Source organism: Capra hircus, chromosome 19 (assembly GCF_001704415.2).
Source record: "Capra hircus breed San Clemente chromosome 19, ASM170441v1, whole genome shotgun sequence".
NCBI lineage: Eukaryota > Metazoa > Chordata > Mammalia > Artiodactyla > Bovidae > Capra > Capra hircus.
Genome location: NC_030826.1, coordinates 52,505,572 through 52,529,953, shown reverse-complemented (window position 1 = coordinate 52,529,953; position 24,382 = coordinate 52,505,572). Strand labels below are relative to the sequence as shown.

Sequence of the window (24,382 nt, the reverse complement as noted above, 5' to 3'; positions counted from 1 at the left end):
ATCCTGGGAGTCCGGCCTCCAGTGGCCTGGGCCCCCTGTCCCCACTGGCAGCCCCTGCAGCTTCCCAGGGGTCCTGGGCCCCCTTACCGTTGGTGTAGGGGTTGGCAGTCTTCTTGTTGGTCATGACCCGGGCTGTGGCGTTGTTGACCTGCCCGGAGAGAGAGAGGGAGAGGCTGAAAGGGGTATTAGCCTGCAGGCCACTGGCCGCCTGGTCCCACTCTGAACTTCTCCTCTGTGGCCACCTTGGAGGGGGCGGGGGCTGGGGATGAGGCCCCCGGGGCTCCCAGGCGAGGCACGGGAAAGCTTCTGCCACCAGCCTGGTCCCCCACCGACCACAGCCCGTGCTCTTCCCTCCCTGGGCACCCCGCCCTACCCAGGGGGCCGGAGCCACCACTGCTCCGCATGCTGCCCAGGTCCCCAGCCTTGGCTCAGACATCACGTCCAGTGCCCCTGCCCGGCTCTTGCCCTTCACACGGCTGTCCCTACAGCCCAAGCTCAGCCTATCTCTGGCAACCCATGGCCGTGGGAGCAGCTGACTGGTGGACTCTCCACAAAGTGCTCTCAGCGCAGCTAGCAGACCGGCCCCTAAGACTTCTCTGCTGTGGGCAGCTGCTGAGTCCTTCCTAGTCGTCGGCACCAGGTTGGCCACCTCTCTGTGGGGGCTGCACCCCTTCCCTCAAAGCCAGCAGAGAGTTTTCCTAAGGGGGGGGCATACATGCCTGTTGAGGGGGGCAAGGCCAATGTGGGAGGACCAGGTGGGCACCAAGTGGGTCCTACTGTCCGGACATCTAAAGGCCTGGTTGGGCTGCCCAGAGGGCCAGGCTGGGGTGTAGGAAGGAAGGGGAGGGCCTCTGCGGAGGGAGCAGAGAGCAGGCGGGGAACTTGAGGGAGGCATCTGGGCCGTACTGCCTCCCCCCAAGTCCGTGTGAGCCCCAGGGGCCTGGGGCCACAGCCTCGAGTGTTGCCGGACACTGAGCTGGAGCCCAGCCGCGGTCAGTGCCTGTAGCATTCGTTCCGCTTCCGGAAGGGCCCCCCTACCCCTGCCCCCAAGCCTTCAACCGCCCTTCCTCTGGCTGTGCCCTGGCCACTGAGCCCTCCTCTGTGGCCGCCCTCACTGCTGAGCCTGCTTGGGAAGCCCAGCTCCCAGCCATCAGAACCACAGCCCTGAGCAGGGTGCACACGGGCCCTGGGGAAGCTGGCTAAGTGTCAGGAGGACCCTGCCTCCTCGCCCCTCTGCTCCTCTAGGCTGGATCCATTCCTCCGCCGTGGCTGCACCTTGCTGCTCACTCTCTGGGGGACGAAGGCAAAGGGCAGATGGCAGGATGGGGCAGCGTGGGGAGGGGGCAAGTGGGGCAACTGTTGCTCCTTGGTGAGAGTGGCCGGCGGGGGGTTGGTTAATGATCCCCTCCCAACTAGGGGCAGACTGGGCTGGCTGAGGTCTTTGGAGCTGCCAAGCCTCAGAGAGATGACTTCTGGGGCTTCTCCAGCCCCCTGGGAAGGAGAGGGAGAGGGCAGGGTGCGGGGCCCTTGGATGAGCCTGAGATCGAGACCCAAGAGGGGCGGCAGGTGGTGGGCTCGGCTCCAGCCTCAGCGTGGCCCTGCCCCGGGGACCCTGGCCCGGCTCTCTGCAGGGCAGTGGCAGGGCTGGGTGGGGGGCCCCGGGGCGACCAGAGGCGGCTCTCAAGGGCGTCTCTGCTGCGGCACACTTATCTGAGCACCTCAATTTTCCGGCCCTCTACGATCGTCCCATTCAGCTTCTCCCGGGCTCGGTCAGCATCTGAGCTAGTTTCAAAAGTTACAAACCCAAAACCCTGTGAGCGGAGAAGGACAGACACGGAGAGAAAGACATAGGATGAGAAAAAGGAAAAAAAAGGAGGTGTGCGGGGGGGGGGTGGGGGTGGGGCGTGGGTGGGGGCAGGGCAATGGGGGGTGGGTAGAGAGAGAGAGAGGGGTTGAGTCAGGTGAGTTGAAGGAGACTCAGAGGTCTGTCCTGGTACCACTGGCAGGATGCCCAGGAGGGGTACGGCCCCTGGCGGGGGCAGCTGCTGGCCTGGCCTGAGCCTGGCCTGAGCTGACCACCTGGCACCTGAGGGGACAGGCCAAAGCTGAAAAAGAGATGCTGACCTGACCAGGGGCCAGAACTGTCGCCCTAAGCCCACCTGGGGGGGGGGGGAGTGCCCAAGGCTGGGCTTCTGAAGGACCCAGAGTGGGGGCCGCCTCACCCATCTTTACCCCGGGGAGCCCAAGGGTGAGGGGGAATCCTCCCATCCAGGAGCTGGCACCCTCCCGCCTGCCCCTTGCCGGCCCTTCTCCAAGCCCCAGGCGGGGGGTGGGGGGCAGCTCCAGGAAAGCCAGTGGCCCCAGGGGAGCAGCTCGCAGGCTGGGGAGGGCCCCAGGCCCAGGGGTGGGGGCTCTCTGAGTGCAGACAGAGAGGTCCCGGCGGCTTAGAGAGAAGGAAGCGTCCGCGGCAGCGCAGCGACAACACAGACAGCAGGGTGGGGAGGGCGGGGCGGGCGGAGGAGCGGGGAGTACAAGCACCCGTGTAGCTCAGGGGTCCTCAGGCTCGGAGCTCTCCAGGGCGGAAACGCACATTTCACACGTTAGCCTGGCGGGACCTACAGCCGGGTGCTGTAATGGTGGCGGCCTCTGGGCGGCACCCACCTTGGAGCCCCGCTCGTTAAAAATGATCTCCACGTCTAAAATTTTTCCGAATTGCTGCAGAGACAGAGATGGGGGTGGGAGAGACAGGAGAGGGTGGGTTAAGACTGCCAGCCCGGTTCGCCGGCTCTCCATGGGGACCGCTGCCCACTGCCTCCGCCTGGTCCTCTGCTCCCGGGTGTGGGGGGGCGGGGGGTGGCCCTTTCCACTTCCTGCAGGGATGTGCATAGCCTTGTGGGGGTGGTCCCTACCTTCCCGTGCAGAGGGCTTCTCCTGCCAGGACACCTGCCCCACCCATGTGTCACCAGCGTTCTTCTGTCTCCCTCCTTGGACTGTGCCCCTAGCTGCTGACAGTCGGCCCTGATTCACACACATGGATACAGGGCTGTGGATAAGCCCTTCCCCAAAGGTGGGGTGCCGCTGTGTAGAGGAGACCCCGGAAGAGACACAGGGCCCAGGAAGGACCCTGAGCTGCCTGCTGCCTGTGCTGTTTGGGGGTTGGGCTGTGTGGGGTGCAGAGGACAGTGACCCCAGGCCCCTCTACCTGCCCAGGACATACCAGTCAGCTGGGCCCAGACACTTTGGCTAACCCCTTCCTGCCCCGTCGCTGGCCTGGAACCCCCAAGGGGTAGCCCTGTCCTTCTCACGGCACTTGAGATCAGGAAGCTGGGGATTAAGTCCCCTAAAACTCCAGCTGAGGTCCTAAGGGGCCTCCAGTACATGCAACTGGAGTTTCCCCTTCATCCTGAAACGTTCAGGAGGCAGCACAGAGCCAGACAGCGAGGCAGTGCCAACCCTGCCGAGTGCTAGGGAGGGGGAGGTGCAGCTGGGATGCAGGCAGAGTGGGCTGATGGTTCTGCAGGGATGGGGGTTGCTCGTGGGTGGCCCTTAGGGACAGAGTGTGCTGAGACCCATGATGTAGGGACCGGAATGGCATCCGAGTGAACTGGCCCAACACCAGGTGCTTTAAGTCGGGGCTCCGGGCTCAGAGAAGTTTGGCAGCTGCCAGGCCCAGGCCGAGAGGGGGTAAAATCCTTCCGATGATTCTAAATTCTGCCTGACCCCACTGTGTCTCACCCCAATCTAATGGGCCTTGGCCCCATCCCGAGGCCACCTCCCGTTTACCTGACAAATCCCACCTGAGGGCGGCATGAAGAGAGGGCTGGGGTTCAGGGGTCAGAGTCTGCTGGACTTGAGGCAGAAGTGGGGAGTGGGCACAGGGAAGGCAGGGGAAGGAGAGTTTGGAGTGGGAGACGGGAGAGAGGGAGAGAACATAGCCGGGGTGCATGTGTCCTCCACGGCCAGGCCTGAACCCAGGCTGCTGCCCTCTTACCCACCCACAGGGCAGCCTCAGCCCTGAGTGGGCATCAGCACCTGCTAGGGGCTCAAATCACGTGGCAGAATAAAGTCACCGCAGGACTTAAAAGCCTCCCTGTAGGATCTCATGGTGACACTGCCACTCGCTGGGATCCTACAGAGAGTCTAGGAACAGACCGGGAGAATCCAGGGATGGAATGTTCACTGGCTTCCCGTAGTGTGGGCTCCTTGTTGCTCCAGCCTGTTGTCTGGGCCTGGGGGCTGCAGGCCCAGAGATGTCAAGTACCTGGGCCGGGCCCCAGGCACATCGGACAGGCAGGGGCTGTTGGGTGTGAGGCCAGGAGGCTGGGTGCCCTTCTGGGCACAGAGGTCTCTGGAGCCCTCAACAGCAGAATGATAAACCTAACTGGCACCTGCCTGGGCCTGAGGGGCAAGGGTTTGGGGTGAAAGTGAAAGTCACTCAGTCATGTCCTACTCTTTGTGACCCCATGGACTATACAGTCCATGGAATTCTCCAGGCCAGAATACTGGACTGGGTAGCCTCTCCCTTCTCCAGGGAATCTTCCCAACCCAGGGATCGAACCCAGGTCTCTCACATTGCAGGCGGATTCTTTACCAGCTGAGCCACCAGGGACGCCTGGGGTTGTGGTGACAGTCACGCAGGTCCCTCCCTGGAGCCTGCGTCCCGCCTCCCCGCTCCCATCCCGCAGGCTCGGGTCAGAGCGGGGCTGGACCCAGAGGGCAACGGGAGGCAGGAAACCGGGGGGCCGTTCTGACATTGGGGCCACGCTGGGGGTGGGGGGGCAGATGGAGGGGCTGCACACACTCACCCCGAACATTTGCCGCAGGTCGGGGTCCCTGAACCGGAAGGGGATGTTGGAGACGTGCAGCCGCTTGGGCTGCTGCTTCTCTGTGGGGTCGGAGGGGTGGAGTGGCTGGCTGTCCGTCTGTGCCGCCTCGTCTGTCTGCTGTGGGGAGAGGACCCGGGCTGGGAGGTGCCCCTCTTCTATGCCCACCCCATAGTAGGGGAGGATCTAGACACCAGGTCTTCCCCCCCGCCCCGGATTCACAGGATTCATAGCAGCGCTTCAGCCTCAGCGGTCCCATGTCCGGGCTTTTCCCCTGAGCAGGGTCTGTGATGCCATCACAGAGCAAGGCCTCCCTGGCCCAGTGCGTTCTCCCACCCTGTGGCTCAGCTTGTCCACTGATGCCCGACCTCAGTGGTCCCTTGGCTATCCCAGTTCTTGAGGTCGTGCGGTACCTCCCCGACAGCCTGAGCTCTGGGAGGACAGGGAACGTTCGGGGTTTCTAGCCCGATAAGAAAGTGGAGGGCTTTTGGAAGCCACTAGTGGCACACACATCAGGAGGGATGTGGCCCCTGGGGGGCCCACCTGGACTGCCTCTTCTAGCCCTGCTCTGGGGTTCTGCATTGTCCAGGGCTCAGGGGTGGCAACCTCCAGTGCCTCAGAGCTGGTCCTGATTCTGGACCCAAACACTGATCAACAGAGGGATTCTGAAAGACTTGGGTCTCTGGGAACAAAGCTGCCACAAAGCAAGGATTACCTCCCCGCCCTGTCCCCCAAACCAGCTCCCTGAGAGGTCAAGGCCATGAAGAGGCCTTGAGGCAGTGCGGTGCAGCGAGCGGGCTGGGTACACGAGTGAGGTTCCTCACTGGGGACTTCCATGGGGACAGGCCACCAGCTCACAGCCAGGCTGCCCTTCAGCTTGGTGGGTCCCGCTGAATACCCAGGCCAAAGGCAGGCTGGGCATGGTGAGTGCAGGGCGGGCCCACCGAGGGGCCTCATCGCGACCCTGGGGCTGGAATCTCCGGTCCTCTGTGTGTCGCTTAGTGTTGGTGTCCAGGAGCAGAGCCGATGACAGACCGGGTGACTGGACAGATGCCATCCTCTCACTTGGGGCTCCTCTGGACCAGCTCCTCTGGGGCTCTCCTCTGATGCCATGTCCCCATCCCCTGTGGGCACAACCGGCTGAGAAAGCATCTTTTACTGCTTCTTCTCTCTTCCTGTCTCAAGTCCTGGTTCCCCTCCCAGGTTTTCTGGGATCACCTCCCCAGTACACTGCTTGGACTTGAACCTTTGTGGGGGTCTTCCTCTGGGTCAGGATTCCAGGTGACAGTCAGGGGGCTTGGCTCCTGTCCGACACTCCTACAGAGAGTGAAGGGGGAAGGACAGGGTCCTCAAGGCTGGGGTAGACTTTGCACAAACAGAAGTCCTGGTGGCTGCGGCCTCCCACGTGGCCGGCGGAGAGAGGCTGGGCTGCAGAGACACGCTACGAGGACAGCTGAGAGGAGAGGTGCTGGCGTGTGCCTCCCACGGGTCACCGGCAACTGCCTGCTTGCTTCTGGTGGGTTTTGTCCACCAAAGGGGTACTGGGCAGTACCACAGCCTCCCGGAGCCAGGATGGTAAGCAGGGCGAGCTCACTGCACCCGAGCCTTCATGCTGTAGCTGAGGACTGGCCCTCGCCAAGGCCACTGGCTGGAGGTCTGTCTCTGGACTCCTGAGTGGCTGCTCTCAATGGCCACCCGGGTCATCCTCTCTGGAAGGACAGGGCCGCAGATGCCACAGGGGACAGGAAGGGAGGGGAGGAGGGTCAGCTCCTGGGCACACTTTCTGGTGGCAAGCCAGGAAGGGGTCTGGAGGGCTGCAGGGGTGCGGGGCTATCCTGTTCAGCGGCCCCGTAGACTCAGCTCTGTATTCCTGTGTTGAGAGGAAGTACAGGGCGAATGATCCTACACATGGGTTTGAAACCATCATCCTCTCGTGTGCCTGTGTCAGGTTGGGTCCGGTGTCCCATCACCCTCCCCCCACATGCCATTCACACATCTGTGCCCTTGGCTGCTCTTGGGTACAGGTGACTCATGGACTCCGGATCTGGGAAACCAGGGGGAGAGGAGCATGCAATGCTGACTCTGGGCCAGCAGAGGGCAGTGGTCAGCTCAACCTGGTAGCCAGGACTACGGTGGGTGGTGGCGTCGCGGGGTGGGAGGAAACCTAGCTCACACTCAGAGATGGGGAGCCTTGGGCAGGAGCGGGGCACTATGGGATGGCACTGATGAAGCTGGGGCATCTGGGGCCAGGCTAGGATGTCCTTTCTGCAACACCTTGGGCCTCTCCTAATAGCAGAACTGAGCCCACTGTGTGTCTCCAAGATCCAGGGTCTCCCTGCTTCTTCCCACCTCAAAGGCCCTTAGGGGAGCAGCTGAGGGTGAGGTGGGAGAGATGGGGTGATGAGGGGGGCCAGGAAAAGTAAGAAAAGCCCCCCTCGGCCCCAAGCACAGCTGCAAACAGAGGCAGATAAATGGGTTCAATGACTGTGAAATTGTAAGATGTGCGGAGAAACCCCAGAGTGTAACAGCACACTGGCTGCCCCGAGGGGAGACAGAGGCCTTCCCACCATCTATCACAGCGGTCTGGGCAGCTGGCACCGCCTTCCGAGGGACTTCACTTCCCTTTTTCTTCCTTAAAGCAATCTTTGCCTTTGGTCCTCAAATGCAGGGAAACGAGAAACAGCAGCAGCAACACCCCTTCCCTCCCCAGCTGCTCTCGGCCGTTTTGCTTCTGCGTTCTCCTCATTTCCGTGTCATCTTAGCCCATGTGGTGACACGGTCCTTGTCCCCCTTTCAAGGCAGCATCCAGTCCCTCTGCATGGGACAGCGCATCTTCCATCCTTGTACCCTCCAAAGAGTCTGCAGCCCCCTTCTCCGGCCTCCCCAAGCCCAGCACTGGGAGAGGCCGAGAGGGCCCTGGGCAGGGTCAGTAGGTCCAGTGGGGTGGGAGGCAGCAGGCCAGGACCCGGGGGCCGTCACTGGGACAGAACCAAGGCTGGGTGATGTCACACAGAGGAAGCAGCTCCAGGAAACCCTCTTTCTCTGCGGCCCCCTCTCCCCTCATCTTCGGTCCTCCAAGACCTCCTAGTCACCCATGCAATGACCGTCGGCTGCTCACCCGACATGGCTCGCCCCTGGTGGGTGGTGAGCCAGCTTCGGAGGAGGTGTTCTCCCCATGAGGCCTCGAGCCATGCACTCATGAAGCCTTCTTCAGGACCTCAGGTGGAGCTGTGTGTCCTCTTTGGACTCTGAATGACACCATGCTCCGGGAACTCTCTGCTGGCCGCCGCTTGTGGCACATCGATGCTGATGGCGCCGTCTGCTCGCACCCTGCCTGAGTGGGGGCAGCACCCTGGGGTGGTGTATTCCAACCACGGTCCACCCCTAGGAGCCAAGAGCACAGAGGACCGAAGGCTGCCGCTCCAGGTGGAGTTTCCGAGGATGTCCCTGTGGCTGCCCCACCACACAGGGTGGACGGGTGGGTGGGGAGGACCCCTGCAGGGGACCCCGTAAAACCTTGCAAGAATGACGTAGTTCCAGGAGGTGGTCCCCAACCTGTACCCCAGGGGGTCCTGCAGAGTAGTGAGGCAGGCCTGCTCCATCAGCAGCCCCAGTCACTCTGCGTCCCCTGCTGCCTTTTGATAAAAGAACAGAGATGATGCCGTGGTGACAAACGGAATCCACAGGCAGGAGAGGGCAGGTTGGACACAAGCTGGAGCCTACACTTCCTGCTATCCCGTACCTCCCGATCCTAACACCAGGCTGCTTGGGGAAGGCCAAGGGGAGGCTCTGGGAAGCGACGCAGGCCTGATCTGGGATGGACGTAAGACAGCTGAGCAGCAGTGCTAGGAGGACCAAGAGTTTGTTGAAGAGAAGTGGCTCCTGTAATCTTCGAGCAGGACAGGCAGTGACCACCCTCCCCAGCTCCTCCCAAGGTGCGAAGCCTCTGATGGAAGAAACACTCCGGATTGGAGCATCCACGCCCTGCAGCAGCAGCAGCCGAAGTCTTCGCTGGGCAATTCTGAGTGTCTTTCAGCTCATCTGCTAGTCCAGTAACTTCCACCTGAGGGGCCTCTATCTCAGCGTCCCAGGGGAAGAGCAGCAGACTCACCCCCTCCCAGGACCTGAAGAGCCCCCCGTGGAGAGAGGAAGGCCGAGGCTGCCTGGATCAGGCTCAGCAGCTCTCTGGCCCAGGCACTTTCCTGGGAGGGAGGCGTTCAGTCGAGCAGTGAGGCTCTCACATCTCAGTCGGCTTCTCTCTGAGACTCCCGGGTCCTCTTTGGGGCCGCAGACTCTTGCAGAGTGGAAGGGGACCATGTAATGTCCTTGACTGGTGGGAAGTGACGGCCCCCGCGGGGTGGGGTCAGGCCCTTCTTCCTGTGCACGCCCGTGCTGGTTCGGGGCCCGGCACAAGCAGGTCCCTGCAGAAGTCGGCCAAAGGAAGATGATTCTGTACGGGTCGCGGTGAGGCTGCGTCAGGTGGCCCAGGAGGCCTGTCTGTGCTGTGGAGGTGTCAGTGGTCGGCCTCAGTCTCCTCTGTGTCAGCGGCCAGTCTGGTCATCTTATCTCCTGGGTTTGTTTCTGGGGGGGGGGTCAGCATTTGTTCCCAAGGAGGTCATGAGAGGTTTCCCCAGATTGACCCCATCTGCAGCTGTCCATCAGAAAGAGACCGGCCGGCCGGTGGTCTGGACTACTGTGATCTGCTCACAGGGACCCTGCTGGCTACCTTACTCACCTCTCTTTTCTGAGCACATCCAGGTCACAGTCTGAGGCATGAGAAGTGGCAGTGGCCAGGGAAGTATGGTTTGGCTCCCTGTTCTGAGACCCATGGACATTGCCCTTCTTATCTGTGGAACCCTTGGGGGGCATCTGTGGCGGACACCCTGTACCAGGGATGCTGGGAGAATCGAGAAGACTGGTGCTTTTGGCGCAGACTCAGGTCCAGCAGCGCTCCAAGAAGGCAGGAGGGTTTGTTTGGTCCAGCCCATGGTGGGCAGCGTGAGTGGGCGCTCTCCCCAGAGTTTGGACGATGCTGCCCACACAGTGAGGGAAGGTGATATCCACATCTAGGGGTACACCGTGGGAGCCAGGCTGGGTTAAGGGGCTGAGGTGGCACACGGAGCGGGACACCCATCAGGCGAGTGGTGCAGGGCACGTTGGCCTCCTGCCTGGCCCCCACCAGTCAGCACTGGCACCAGGCCAGTAGGGCCAGCTGGATGAACCCAGAGCCCTGGAGCTCAGTGGGGCGTGGGTCCACAGAGGGGGCTGGGAGCGCGGACGCAGCAGCCGGTCTCCGGAGGGGCTCCCTCCACAGGGCGCCCACCCCAGGCGGGCCAGGGGCAGCAGCCACTCCTGGACGTGACCCTTGGCTCTCAGGAAATCTCCAAGAAGTGCCGGGCTCAGCACTTTATCCTTAGAACTGCGTCACAACCACATAATTGAAGTTATCTGATTGGAGGGCAGCCAAGCAGATAGATTACAAGTGATTAGAAATGATAGGAGGGCCTGCAACCCGAGACAGCTCGGAGGGGCTCCGGGCCTCTCTGCTCGGGCCTCTCTGCTCGCTGCCGCCAGCCCTCCCCTCCGTTCCCCGCCCGCCCCAACAACCACCGCTGCTGAGCTCCCCGGGACTCCGGGCGAGCCCAGCACCCCCCCACCCCCCACCTGGCTGTTTCCCTCGCTTCCCATTAACAGGTCGAGGTCACGCTCCATCTCCCAGATAAGGTGAGAGCTGGCCTGAAGTTATGGCTCGGGGAGGCAGAGGGGGGCCCCTGCGTGGCATCTGCCCACCGGAAAGATTCTTGGGTGTCGCATGGTGAAGAGCGGGAAGGCTGAGAGCGCCTTCCTGGGGGCGGAGACGCCCCTGCTATGGGCTGGCTCTCCATACGCAGGCCCCGAGGCCCCGCCCCCTGGAGTTCCGAGTCTGGGGGGGCCCTTACCGGCACCGTCTGGGCCCCTGTGATGGGCTGTGGGCTGGTGTCACTGCTCGGCTGCTCCGGGTGGGTCTGTGCTGGTGTGTACAGGGTCATGCCATGCTCTGGGGGGACCGGGGTCTGGCCCGAGTAGTCCGGAGTGGGGTGCGGTGGGGGTGGGGCGTACTCGGCGGGGATGCCGTTCTGTGGCGGAGGGGGGTACTGGGCCGGGGGGTAGGGCTGGGCCATCGCTTCAGGCGGAGCCGTGGCGTCCTGATTGCCCTGCGGAGAAGAGAGCAAGGCTGGTTAGACCGCGGTGTGGCCGGGACTCTGCCTCCTTTCACTGGCCCCTCTGCAGGAGGCCCTGTGGTCCTGAACTGGACTTTCAGCAGCATTGTCCAGGCCGCATGAGGGCGGGGCTTCCCCAGCACAGGGCAACCAGCTCACAGCTGGGCTGCCAGGGGCATTCAGGGGAGCCCAGGTCTGTGGCGAGACACCCCTGGGTTTGAGCCCACTTGTGTGAATTTGTCAGGTCGGAGCACACTAAAGGTTTATTTTTAATCCACCGAATTTTAAAAATAATTAAACATTTCCAGATAACTGTAGACAGACACAGCTGTAAGAAATAGCTCAGGGTGGCCCCGTGTACCCTCTACACAGGGCCCCCCAGCGGTGACGGCTTGTGAAACCTTCCCCACCAGGAGACTGACATGGGCCCAGTCAAGACACAGAACCTTCCAGCAGCACCAGGATCCTGCCTTTGGCCCTGGATGGCCACACCCCTGCTCTCTGGCCTGAGAAAGGCTTTTAAGCCTCGGTTTTCTCATCAGTAAAGCAGGTGAGAGGACACGATTCACAGCCTGCAGAGGGGAGGACTGGAGTTGATCGTGAAGACATGGAGCCTCGTACAACTCAGCTTCATGGTGGCCATAGGGTGAGGTGCTGTCCATGGGGCACAGAGGGTTCTGGCCTCCGTCTCGAGGATCTCCAAGATGTCCCAGTGAGCCTTCCCACCCTCAAAGGTCTGCTGCCCAAGGGGGAAATGTATTCCCTCGATGCTGACCCCAGCCAACCTGGGGCTCTGAGAAGCCCTCGGCGAGGCCTGGAAGCGCCCCGGGACAGTGGTTCTCCAAGTGGGGTGCTGGGATCCGTAGCATCAGCATCATCTGGGGTCTGGTCAGCAGTGCAGATTCTCAGCTCACCCCAGACCTCCTCCCCAAGTCTGGGGACCGTGAGAACCACTGGTATTGGGTACAAAGAAAAGCCCTGGTAGAAAGTCTCTCAGCCTCAGAGAAGGGACTGGGGTCTCTTGTGGGTTCGGGGGAGGGGGCTAGTGTTCTGGCTGACCCTCCCTGTGGACACACACTAGAGGGCAGGCTCTCAGCAGCCACTCTGAGCAGGGGAGGCACCCCTTGGCCTTCTGAGGGTGCCTCTGGGGGAGAAGGGGCCTCACCACCTGGAAGGACAGGGGTCACCTCTCACAGGAGGAGCCCCCACAGCGTGGAAGGACCATTGCACGCACGGGGACGGTCGACTGCTTTCCCAGTGCCCTGCCGATGGGGGACCTCAACGTGTGCTCCCGCACCCACCCCCATCAATCTCCGTGTGTCTGACCTCCGTTTTAGAGTCTCCCCACCCTGAGACAGGGGCTTCTCCTAGCAGGCATGCCAACTTGCTCATGCTGTTCCTTCAATTGGTGACTATTTATTCACCCCAAACTGTGTGTTGGGAAGCTGGGGAGCCAGGCTCGTGGTTCTGGTTGGGGGCAGGATGGGTAGTCCCTGCCCTGGTGGGGTCTGCTGTCCGATGGGAGAGTTAGTCCAACTCCCCAGATGTTGAATCGATCGTGAGCGGGGGAGGTGGCCCAAGGGGACTGGCCACACGAGGCCAACGGAGACTGGACGGAAGACACGTGTTCTGCCTTCAGGCCAGAGCCCTGCCCCACCGCCATGGTCTGCTTGCCTGCTCCCCTCCTTTCTAGCCAGCCACCGCAGGCCCCCACATCAGCCCAGGGCCCAGCTCCACCCTGCCCCCAACCTCCCTAGTGCCAGCCTCTGCCTTGGTGCTGATGGCCCTCACTTCTGGGCGACCTGACACGAAACAAGAGGTCTCATCCCCGCTTCCTCCTTGGGGAAGCCCCTAGGTCCTTCCTCTCTCTCTGCAGAAACTGGGGCAGACCACGCCCCTGACAAGTGGACAGATACAGGCGTATGCACACACTCACGAGGGCCCGCCTCTCACTGGAGGGTCCCACCTCATTGCTCCCAAGTAGCCGAGAAGCCCCATCACCCAGTGGGCCAACACGCTGGTCCGTCCTCTGGCTCTAGCCCAGCGGGACCCGGGGTGGTTTCACGAGGAAGGAGGAGCGGCCCGCGAGGCTGGAGGCTCCCAGGGGTGGAGGAGCACCCAGGCTCCAGGATGGCGGAGGAGAGGCAGGGAGGGAGGGGAGGGCGAGGAGCAGAGAGCCAGGCAGGAGTGTGGAAAGGCCCGGGTGAGGGGGAGGGCGCTGTCCGCAGCCTCCGGAGATCAATTAACTGATAAATATTTGATTAGAACCTTCGCTAACTTACATCTTGCCAGCGCCCCCTCTTCCCCACCTCCTCCGAGGCTCTAGGAAAGGGGGGCTGCTCTCCTGTCTGCTTCCTCCACACCCCCACCCCCACGGTGACCCTCCCCAGTGCCCTCCTCTCCGTCCTGTCCTGGCAGAGGGACAGCTGCCAACCTCTCCCTCTGCAGGGCTCCCGCGCTGGAGCCCGGGGCCCAGGCTGTCAGGGGAACCTGCGACACGGTGGGGGTGGCGGGAGGGGTGTTTGGGGTCCTGAGGGCCAGGGTCTGGAGGGGTCAGGGGCGGGCAGGAGGCAGCTGAGGGACCTCAAGCAACATTGTGACATCATGAAGTCAGCGCATCTGAGTGCACAGTGCTGTCTGCTCTGCAGACGTGACCTCATCGAATCTCCAACCTGCGAGGTGGACAATGTGCCCCCATTTCCCAGCCAATAAAATTGAGGTAGGGGGACCTGTATGGCATGGGCTGCCAGCTCCTAAACCTAGCTCCCTGCTCCTCGTGCAGAACTGTAAGCCATTCCTGGGGGGGAGGTGAGGTTCCACAGCCCTGTGAGAGTCGAGACCCTGGAGAGCACGTGGAGAGCTCTGATCCCCTCTCTTATCCAGCGACTGGCCCCAGGTCACTGCTTATCTGCTCTGAGTACGTCTCCCGTGTGCAGTGATCGCCTCCAGTGTGCCGGTGGGTCTTGGGCAATTCTCGACACGCCTGCCCTGCCGATGCATAGTGGCTATGGTTCCATGAGTGGCCTTTTCCTAGGCTGCACAACCTGTACGTGGGACGCACACCGGGGCAACGAAACTTCACAACCAAACTTTCCCACGAGATTCTGAAGTGCAGCCCAAGCTGACAGCCCCAAGAGCAGACCTGGGTGGAACAGCAGAGGGTCAGGTCCACCCGAAGAGGGCGTCCAGGTGCCCCGCATACAGAATCTTGCACAGTGTTTATCACTTTCTTTTTCTTCCTTCTTCTCGGGTCTGTTGGGGCCACAGCGAAGGGCTTGGGCTTGGTGGCGTGAGCTGGGCAGAGTCCCCCTGCCGGGCCAGCTCTCATGGCTTCAGGTGGCTTCAGAGCAGTTTGTGAACCAGTGCGGCTCCCCAGGGATCGTGAATTCCCTCGCTCGCCCTCCATCCCCACATCCCTGCACTCAGCACAGCACTCTGCTGCACTTGGAAGTTTGAACGCACACTGGATGGGTGGATGGAAGGATGGGTGGGTGGATGGATAAATGAAAAGACAGATGGAAAGATGGTTGGCTGGATAAAAAGATGGCTGGATGGATGAAAGGATTGATGGGTGGATGGATGAATGAAGAATTGACAGAGGGGTGGATGGGTGGATAGATGGACAGATAAAAAGATGGATGGAAAGATGGATATAAAGATGAATGGAGAATGGATGGATGAAAGGGCAACGGATGAGTAGATGGACAGATGAGTTAAAAGCTTAAAGACCACGGTCAAGTCATTTATTCCCACCCCCTCTCCAAACCTGTCCCTCTCCTGTCGTTACGCTTGCCTGACAAATTGCTAAGAGCAGCTCTGCCCATCCCATTCCGTGGCTCACACTCTGGGAAAAAGTACAAAATCAACCCAATTTCCTTAGATCGCTGTCCTCTGCCTGGATCTGCCACTCACTCTCGGTGGCCATTTCCCATTTCCTCCCCCACCCTCCACCACGCTCCAGTGTTCTTCTTGGTGATGACTTGGTGATGCTTTTATTTCCCATGGAAATGGAAGGCCATGTCCATGCTCACTTGTTCACCTTCCTGCCTCTTGTCCCACCTCTGGCCTTCCCTCCCATCTCTGCTCCCATCTCTGACCAGTCACGTCCATGCACACAGGTGTCCAGTCCTTCTCACCAGCATGTGCTCACAGCTCTGGCAATTTGCTGACTGGCTCCGATGATAGGGAAAGAAAACCCTCCTTGAGCACTCAGCTTTGTCAGCTACAAACCCCGTGCACTGCTTCCTTACAGAGCAAAGGCTCTTGAATGAGTCGCCTACACCTGCAGCCTAAACTCCTTTATTCCTGTTCCCTCGTCATCCCACCCCCAGAAGACTCTCCCAGGCACCATTCCCTGAAACTACCCTGGGCAAGGTTCCCACCTGTGCCATGTTGACCATCTAAGGGTCAGCTCCCAGTCCTCATCCAACCTGACCCTCTACAGCACGCAATGTGCTGACCCCTCCTCTCTCTCCAGACACACTCTCTTCTCTTGGTTCTCACTCACCACTCTCTTCATTGCCATGAGAGGTTTTTGGCCCAAGAGGAACTGACCATTCTAAGGCAACAGTAATGATGGCTGGAAGGCAGTAAGTTCTAGAGAGCAAAGTTCGCTCATCTGACAAAGGGGAATTGAGGGCCACAACACAAGAGAGTGGGCCAATTCAAGAGGAGGGGCGATGTCAGGGGAGGGTGTGTGGTTGGCCATGAAGGCGGGGCAAGGGCTCAGGCCTCTGCTTTCCAGAGTCTGGGGTGTTTATTCCCCTGCTCTCTCCCTGGGAGGCTGTCTCAGGCTGGATCTCCCTGAGACCAGAGGGGATCCAGACTCAAGGGAGGGGCCCCTCCAGGACCTCCAATCTTCTCAGTTCTACTGCTGCTTCCTCCTTAAGCCTGAGGTGGTAACAGCTCTGTCACTGTCAGCCTGGGGTCCTGCACTGTTCCTGGTGGTTCCTCCAGCCCATCCTCCAGTTGTTGCTGTTGTTGAGTTGCTCAGTTGTGTCCAACTCTTTGCAACCCCATGGACTGCAGCACGCCAGGCCTCTCTGTCCATCACCAACTCCTGGAGTTTGCTCAAACTCATGTCCATTGAATCGGTGGTGCCATCCAACCTTCTTATCCTCTGTCGTCCCCTTCTCCTCCTGCCTTCAGTCCTTCCCAGCATCACGGTCTTTTCTAATGAGTCGGCTCTTCGTATCAGGTGGCCAAAGTATTGGAGCTTCAGCTTCAGTCCTTCCAATGAATATTCAGGGTTGACTTCCTTTAGGATTGACTGGTTTGATCTCCTTGCAGTTCAAGGGACCCTCAAGAGTCCTCTCCAATACCACAGTTCAAAACCATCAATTCTTCAGTGCTCAGCCTTCTTCATGGTCCAGCTCTTCTCCAGACATCTCTGGAAAGTCTCCTTGTAAATAAACTCACGTTATCCTAGAGCCAGTGAACCACCGGCTCCCTGCTGGGTCCTGATGACACAGTGGTATGAGATGGAAGGGCCTGTCCAGCCCCAGGAACGGGCAGCAAGGGGCTTTGACCAGGGAGAGCCCAGCCAGCCTCTCGGGGAGGCCCTGCAGCTAATGGCCTTTTCTCTGCTCCTGTACCTTGGGTAGCCCTGCTTTCGGCACCAAACCCTGAGTGCAGACTCAATGCCTCCATTTCTAGGTGACCCTGGGCACAGCCTAACCTCTTAGTCTGTGGGAAGGGGACAGGGACTCATCTGCCTGGAGGTGGGGGCTGGGCAGGAGGGCCCTTCATCTTTAAGACCTAGAGTTAAGACTCCCCCAAGTGTCTCTGCCCACATCACTGGCCCAGTGGAAATCTGTGCACTCAGGCCTTGGCCAGTGAGCTCCTGCCTTCCGGGGGGGAGGGTCCCCTCTGTGTGGGATGCGCTGGGCAGGATGTTCAGGGAGCAGGGTGCTGGGGGCAGGGAAGAGCTGAAGAGGCTGCAGACAGAGGCCCTCCCAGCCCCTCCCTGAACAGTCCCCTAGGGGATCTCGCTGGTCCCAGCCTCTCCACGACAATTAGGCTAATAGCCTCCCAGACTCCTCACCCCGGGAGGGAGCTTGCGGTGGGCCTGGTCCACAGGCCAGGCTGCAGAAAGAAGGCAAGCTGGCAGCAAAGGCTGGGCACCATGCCATCTCTCCACCACCTCTGGGCAAAGTGGCTTCCAGACAGGGTGGAGGAGGGGAGCGTGGCAGAACCACTAGCTTCAAGGACCAGACGGGTAGGTGTGTGATCTGCTTGTCTCACTCTGGACATGGCTCACTTGTCCTGAGAGGAGAGGGGACCCCCACCACCACCTTCACAGGCATGACCCCCCTCCAAATACCAATCTTTACCCAGGTCACTGACATCAGTTGAGCCTCTGCTGCCTGGCACCGGGGACACAGGAGGTGCACAGGCTAGAATGATGCTGTGCCTGTGTGCGCAGGGCACCACCCTTGTTCCCAGGACAGCGGGGACAGATGTCGCCTCCCTGAGCAAGGAACAGGGACCAAGCCTGAGCCTTCATGCTGTGTTGGACAATTCACAGGACCAGGAGAACGGGACAGTCGGTTTCCAGAAGAGGCCCGTGCAGAGGACCCCCTGTGAGCCTCGTTGGGTCATTCTCGAGGCATCCCCGGTGCCCATCAGTGTCAGAAGAGGAGGCAGCTGACTTAGGGGCTGACTGCTGGCAGGCAGGACATGTGGGTTCAAGTCATTAGTGATGGCTGAGCCAGGGCACCTCAGGGGTCTGACCTCCCAGCCTGGGAGCAGGATGGTCCTGCCCTCCTCATCCCAGGGCATGCACGTGTGAGGCCATGCCCCAAACCTCTGAATGCTGAGGAGTCTGCGTCCTGAGCAAACCCGAGACTCCTTCAATCCCTGAGCCTTAGATGGGCAGTGACCACGGGTGACACCCAATCCGGCCCACCACACAGTGACTCTCATCTCTGTGCCCTTACTGGTACCCGCCCGGCTCTGTCCAAGCGAGCCCAGCGATGCATGTTCACCAGCGTGGAGACTCCTTCCCTCCTGGGGCAGCTCTGCCGGGATGCTCTTCCACAGGCAGAGCTGAAACCTGCCTTCTGGAAACTTCCACCTCGTGCCTGCATGACTGCAGCCCGTGGACTCGTCCGCCCCTTCCTGACCCTCCGAGGGTGTGAAGAATCCACAATGTTGTACCCACTTCGGTTGTTCCTTGGTGCAGCTCCAAGAATATGTGGGATGGTTGTCCCCCTTTTACAGGTGAAGAAACGTCGGTCTGTGGTTCCATGCGAATCTGAATCCAGGCTGCGTTCTGCTTGTCTCCACGACCACTGCAACTTTCCTGATTGGGGAGGGGGTCTCGGTCGACACCCACCTGCTCAGAGGGAGGGTCCCTCTGTCCCTGGCTGCCCCAGGTAGGCTGGTTCAGGAGCAGAGGGATGGCGTTTCCTGGAGCGAGAGGGCTGCCCACGATCACGTGATGATAGCAGTGGGGAGGGTGGGGACTCACAGAGGAGAAAGGCCTGGGCTCGGGGGGGAACACGAGGAGCAGGAGAGAAAGGGGGTTACTAGACTAACGCATTCGGTTGTCTTCTTGGAGGTAATGTCTCTATTCTATTTTCTTAACGTGCTGGTCACAGGGAGGTGAGGTTTTGGGGAGAAAGAGAAGATGAGATTATTGAAGAGGAACGAAGATGAAGCTGGGACACGCGATGATATCAAGGGAAGGGGCAAGAGACCCCCAGCCCTTGTGCAGGCTGGTCCACACGTCATGGCCTGTCATGTTCCTGCTGCCAGGTTTGGGTGAGTTTGGTTGATCTAGCAAGTCCTCCCAGGCAGGAATAGCACACATCCTCTGAATTTCGCCAAGAAGGGTGGATCCTGGCCCTGCCTCCAGAGACCCAGGACCACTGGGATCCCGGAGAGGGACCTCTGAGGTGGAGAATGTTCTGGCCACTCAGATGAGGAGGAATCGGCCCCGGGGAGGCCCAGCTGGTGGGTGCAGGCAGGGCTGGTGTGCTCGAGTCTGCGCCAGCGGAGTGGGAGCAATGGTATGTGTGAACCTGCTTGCTGAATAGACACCCAGCACCCACTAGGTCCACATTCTGGGTGCCTGGGTGCGCCAGCCAGCACAGAGCCCTGCCTCTGGGAGCGGACACCCCAGGGGACACCCTGGGGAGGCCCCATGAGCATCAGCTAAGTCTGAAGCACGTGACATGACTTTTGGGGGACAACCAATTAACTCCACCACGGTGTTTGGTTCAGGCTGATATTCCAATTTCCAAGGGGGCCAGCTGACAGCGGGGGCCGGGCAGAGGCGGGCGTGGGCTCGGCAGGGCTGTTGCCTTCGAGTGTCTCCTGCGTGACCCGTGGAAGGGGCTCCCCACTCCTGGAGGGGAGGGGACTTGTTCTCCCGGGAGCATCAGTGCGAAAATAAATAGACACAATCGAGGTTTCCAGGACCTGCCAAGACCCAGAGCAAAAGGAAGAGTGGGTCCAGGTTCAGCGGAGGCTGTCTGGGCTGGAGGTCAGCCGCGGGAGGGAGGCCGGGGGTGGAGCGCCAGGACAGCACACGGTCTGGCCACACTCCCTCACTTTCCTCTTGCCTCAGACTCATTTGCTTTCTCAGTCCAGAAACAGGCCACCTCCACGGCTCACAGGCTCCTGCCCCCAAATTTCATGGGAGAGTGGCCCTGCCAGATGGAAACGGAGGCCCCTCCCAGCCCAGGCACCAGAGGAAAGTCCTGGCTCATGGAGGGGGAGTCCTGGAAACCCAGCCCCCACCTCCATGTGAGACCCCTCCTGTCTCCTTCCAGCCCACCACCCCAGAGGCACAGCAGGGATTTCTCCCTCTTGGAATCTCATGCCTCCTCCCTTCCAAGAGCTAAGATGTCATCCCAGTGGTGTGCAGGGACTGTGGGGCATGGTCTTGGCAAGCAAGGGTGCTGGTATAGATGCTTCGACAGAGCGGGGCTGCAGTCACGGTGCCAGGGAACTTACGTGGGAACTCCCGAGGGCAAGGGCTCACCACTGAGTTCCCCAGCACCTGACACAGCCCCGGCATACAGCAGATGCTCAGTGCATGTCGAGTAATGCTGGCGAACGCAGGAATGACAACCACGGGCCGCTTGGAGAGCTCAACACTGCATAAAGCGGTAAAAAGGCATTAGTTCATCTGATCGTTCAACAGCCTGTGAACTGGCCTTCTCCATGGAGGAGAGAAACGGAGAAGGAAGTCACTTGCTCAGGAGCACACAGCGGCACGTGGCAGACCCAGACCTGCCTGACTCTGGAACCAGTGGACACAGCATGGCAGCTATGGACTCTTGTAGCTGGACTCTTGTCCACAGCTGTGGACTCTGGTCCGTGGGAGCAGAAGAGGGCAGTCCCTCCACCCACTGTCCCCAAGACCCCAGGGCTCCGTCGAGCAGGCTGACCCAGCCTCACGGAATTCCTTGTAACCCAGCAACCAACCAGGGCACCTGAGCTCGCAGGTGCCCATCTGTGGCCTGACACCCTCCTCCAGCATTCAGAGGATGGGCTGACCTGGCGATCCACTCCCCGCCCCCCACCAGAGGGGGACGGAGCAGTGTGCTGGGGAGTGTCAGACAAGGGTTCTGTTGCGGGGAAAACGTCCTGCGTTGTGGTGGCTGCACTTTTCCATGGTGTAACACTCCCCCCTCCACTGATTTCAAGCTGCCAGCTTGGAGTCCCCGAGTGAGGAGCCGGAAAGGGATGCACACAATTCAGGGCTTGGACAAAGGACTCGGCCCGCCCCTGGGGAGAGGGGGTGCCGGCCCCCGCCGGGCTCCAGTTCACCTTTCCTTGTCCAGGCGGCTGGAGGTCGGGTTAAGGGCGGTGATGCAGGCGGTAGGTGTGAAGGGGGCTGTGAAGGGGGCTCTGAGGGGGGCTGGGATGGGGCTGCCCTGGGGTGGAGGGGAGACCAGGGGTCCCTGGCAGACACCAGGGGGAGCTTGAGTGGAGGGAGAAGCAGCGGCTCCAAGGCCAGGGCTGAGAAGCTGCCTGAGCGGTGGCCCTTCCTGCCTCATCCAGTCCACTCTTCCCCGCAGCCAGTTCAGTAGCTTCTGTTAAGTTAGGGCTGTTGGGTGGGCCGCCACACCCTGTACTGCTTCATTCAGGGCCCAAGGGGCGGCGGGTTCTCCAGCCTTCGGCTTTCTTCCCTTCCTCTCCCACCTTTTCCATGGGGCGTCTGGCTCAGCGGATACTCCAGGGACTACAGGGTGCATTGCGTGTCTGCCCCCACCCCTGAGACCTAGAGGGACTTCAGGGGAAATCCAGGCAGAGCCCCCAGAAGTGAGCGCCAAGGACTCTGAGCCACTTGGCAAGTTTATAATCTGACGCTGAGGCCCGTGTTTGGCTATTCCTGGTGGCAGTGAGCTGCAGGCCTGGCTGGGTTCCCACCAGCCCCGACCCCTCCCCTCCAGTATCCCAGGTCTCCTCCACCTTATGTCTCCTTTTCCTCTGCTCCACAGACCCTCCTTTCCCAGAAGGCCCCTCCTGCCTTGGTGGCTGCTGAATGGTTGATGAGCCGGGTCACCCTGGCAAACAGCAAGTCCTGGTTGCAGAGCCCTGCTCTCCATGCGGAGCACACGTGGGCCCGAGCCTGGGCTCCCACTTAGTCCGCAGCACTGGGGCCAGTCTCTTGACACGGCTCTCTGGGGTGCCTTGGGCACCTTGCCCTCTGCCCAGGCTTCGCACAGGGTGGGTGAGCCTGGCCACACTCTTGCTCGAGTCTCCCTGCTGGCGGCCTGGTTTCTGCATCTGCACCGTGAAGGCCGACAGAGCTGACCCAGAGCTGCTGTGGCTCGAGATCAGCACGCACCGATTTGGTGTTTTGCCCGGAAGCAGCTTGGTCGTGCTCCGCCTGTGCTCTCTGCCACTTCCTTCTACTGGGGGCAGAACTCCGGGCACCTGAGAGCCTGGACAGGAAAACACCCTACCTCTCCACCTTACCGTCCGCCAACTGGAACGTCAGCACCCACGAAAGCGGCTGTAAACCCAGGGCGTGAGCACCGCCCGAGACCCCGTCTCGAACAGAAACCATAGGTCCTTTGTACCATGCTACGCTTGCACTCGCCCCAACTCCAAAACTAGGGTGTGAGCAGACCCCACCCCTAAATGGTTCTTTCACACATTTGTAAAGAAGCCACAGATTACGACTTCACCTGTCTTCTCTCTTTGGGTAAGTGTATTCCCATAAAATAGTTTCTTTCATAATCCTAATGTATTTTATCCATTTAAGACCTTTTTTTGAGAAGGGATCCGTGTGCCTCAATGGATGCTAAGAGGGTTCAAGGCACAAGAAAGAGTAAGAACCTCCACCTGAAGGACCCCAGGGGCTTTCCCGATCTACTGACTGAGATGTCACCCCAACCCCCACAGAATGGAGCCCCACCACCTGCCAGAGCCTACCGCTGTCTCTCAGCCCAGACTCAACCCCTTCCTGCATTAAGCCAGGCCCAGATCTCAGCCGAGAAGCCCCAGGGGAGGGGACGGATTTTCGCACGATTAAGCCGTAATTCCCTCCAAGCTCACTGCATACAAATCGTAAATAACGTGGCCCCATAAATCCCCCTCCCCCATCAGCTTCACCTCCACTGCACTCTGTCCTGCCGGGGGAAATCAGCGAGGAGCTGGCAGCTGTTGTCTGGCTGAAGGGCCCAGGAAGGCAGGTGTGGGGTGGGGGCCCCTGCCAAGCATGAGGCTGCTGGGCCAAGCAGGGACCCCAGGGGTTGGGTCTCTGCAAAAGGGGGTGTGGGACTAGAACACAACTAAGGGTCAGCTGGGAGTCCAGGGAGCTGGGGCCAGTCACTGTCCCTCAGTTAGTAGGGTCCTCACCCCATTTCACAGATCCTCTAGGGTGCTGCCCAGCCCTGAATCTGTAACTCACTGTGTGTGTATCCAGCCTGTGTGTGCATGTGTGTCCACATGTGTGTGAATATCCACATGTGTGTGTTGTGTGTCCACACGTGTGTATCCACGGTTGTGTGTGCCTGTGTCCACACACGTGTATACATCCATGAATGTGTGTTCACACGTGTGTGTCTACATGTGTATCCATGATTGTGTTTGCCTGTGTGTCCATACACGTGTGTATATCCACACATGTGTGTGCGTGTTCACACGTGTCCATGTATATCCATGATTGTGTCTGCCTGTGTCCATATGTGTGTATGTCCATGCATGTGTGTGTTCACATGCGTGTCCACGTGTGTATTGATTGCTTGTGTCCATACACGTGTGTATATCCACGTGTGCGCGTGTTCACGTGTATGTGTCCACATGTGTACCCATGATTGTATGTGCATGTGTCCACACATGTGTGTACATCCACACATGCGTGTGTCCATGTGTGCACCCACACTTGTGTACCTGTCATGTGTTCACACGTGTGTAGCCACCCTTGTGTGCATGCACATGTCCACACGTGTGTACCCACACTTGTATGCACATGCCCTTACATGTGTGTATCCACACTTGTGTGTGTCCACATGTGTATCCATGATTGTGTATGCATGTGTCCAAACACGTGTGTATATCCACATGTGTGTGTCCATGTGTGTACCCACACTTGTGTACCTGTCATGTGTTCACACGTGTGTCCACGTGTGTAGCCACCCTTGTGTGCATGCACATGTCCACACGTGTGTGTACCCACACTTGTGTGCACATGCCCTTACATGTGTGTGTATCCACACTTGTGTGTGTGTCCACACGTGTGTGCAGGTGCTATGAAGAACCAGCAGCTCTGGGGAATGCATGCTGCTGCTGCTGCTGCGTCGCTTCAGTCGTGTCCGACTCTGTGCGACCCCGTAGACGGCAGCCCACCAGGCTCCTCTGTCCCTGGGATGGGGCTGTGGTTAACCGGAAACGGCGGCTGTAAAGGGACGTGGGAGCGGTGGGGGCGGAACCTCTCTGCCCAGGGGGTGAGCCGCCCGTCACCCGATGGGCTTGTCTGCTGAGCCTGGAGGCCCCTCCCGCGGGGGCACTGGGAGGGTGGCAGCGCTGCTCTGCTGCCCCCAAGCAGTGGGAGAACCCCCAGGACCTTTCAATCGCTGCTCACAGGCTTCCTGACAAAAAAACATCAGGAGCACTGGGAAGAGGACACTCTTTGCTCCTCGAGGTGAGGGAGGGGCTTGGGGAAAGCAACCCTCTTCTGGGCCAGGGACCTTCTTCAAACCAGGTGGGAAGAGAGAGCCAGGAGGGCCGGGAGGCTGTGTGCTGGCCCCAGGGGGTGCTGTGTCCGGGGACAAGCCCACCCACCTGCCTCCCCTACCTCACAAAGGAGCACAGTGAAGCTCCTGGGGGCTGGCTTGAGGCCATGCAGGTAGGGCTCAGACCCCAGCACGGGCAATCCAAGGCTCTGCTCTCACCCTT

At 60.2% G+C, this 24,382-nt stretch overlaps 1 protein-coding gene across 9 annotated transcripts in view; it reads right to left on the bottom strand.

Moving 5' to 3' along the window:
• The window catches only part of RBFOX3 (RNA binding protein, fox-1 homolog 3), a 432,377-nt gene that overhangs the window by 10,852 nt on the left and 397,143 nt on the right, over positions 1–24,382 (bottom strand). For 7 of the 9 annotated variants that reach the window (XM_018063660.1, XM_018063663.1, XM_018063659.1 and 4 more), the window contains 5 exons: positions 10,763–11,017; positions 4,806–4,943; positions 2,662–2,715; positions 1,719–1,811; positions 88–148 (listed from right to left, as the gene is read on the bottom strand). In XM_018063660.1, the coding sequence (XP_017919149.1) occupies positions 88–148; positions 1,719–1,811; positions 2,662–2,715; positions 4,806–4,943; positions 10,763–10,984 (568 nt within the window). In that variant the 5' untranslated portion in view covers positions 10,985–11,017. The remainder of the gene's footprint in view (positions 1–87; positions 149–1,718; positions 1,812–2,661; positions 2,716–4,805; positions 4,944–10,762; positions 11,018–24,382) is intronic. The other 2 variants (XM_018063662.1, XM_018063657.1) reach the window with 1 other exon arrangement.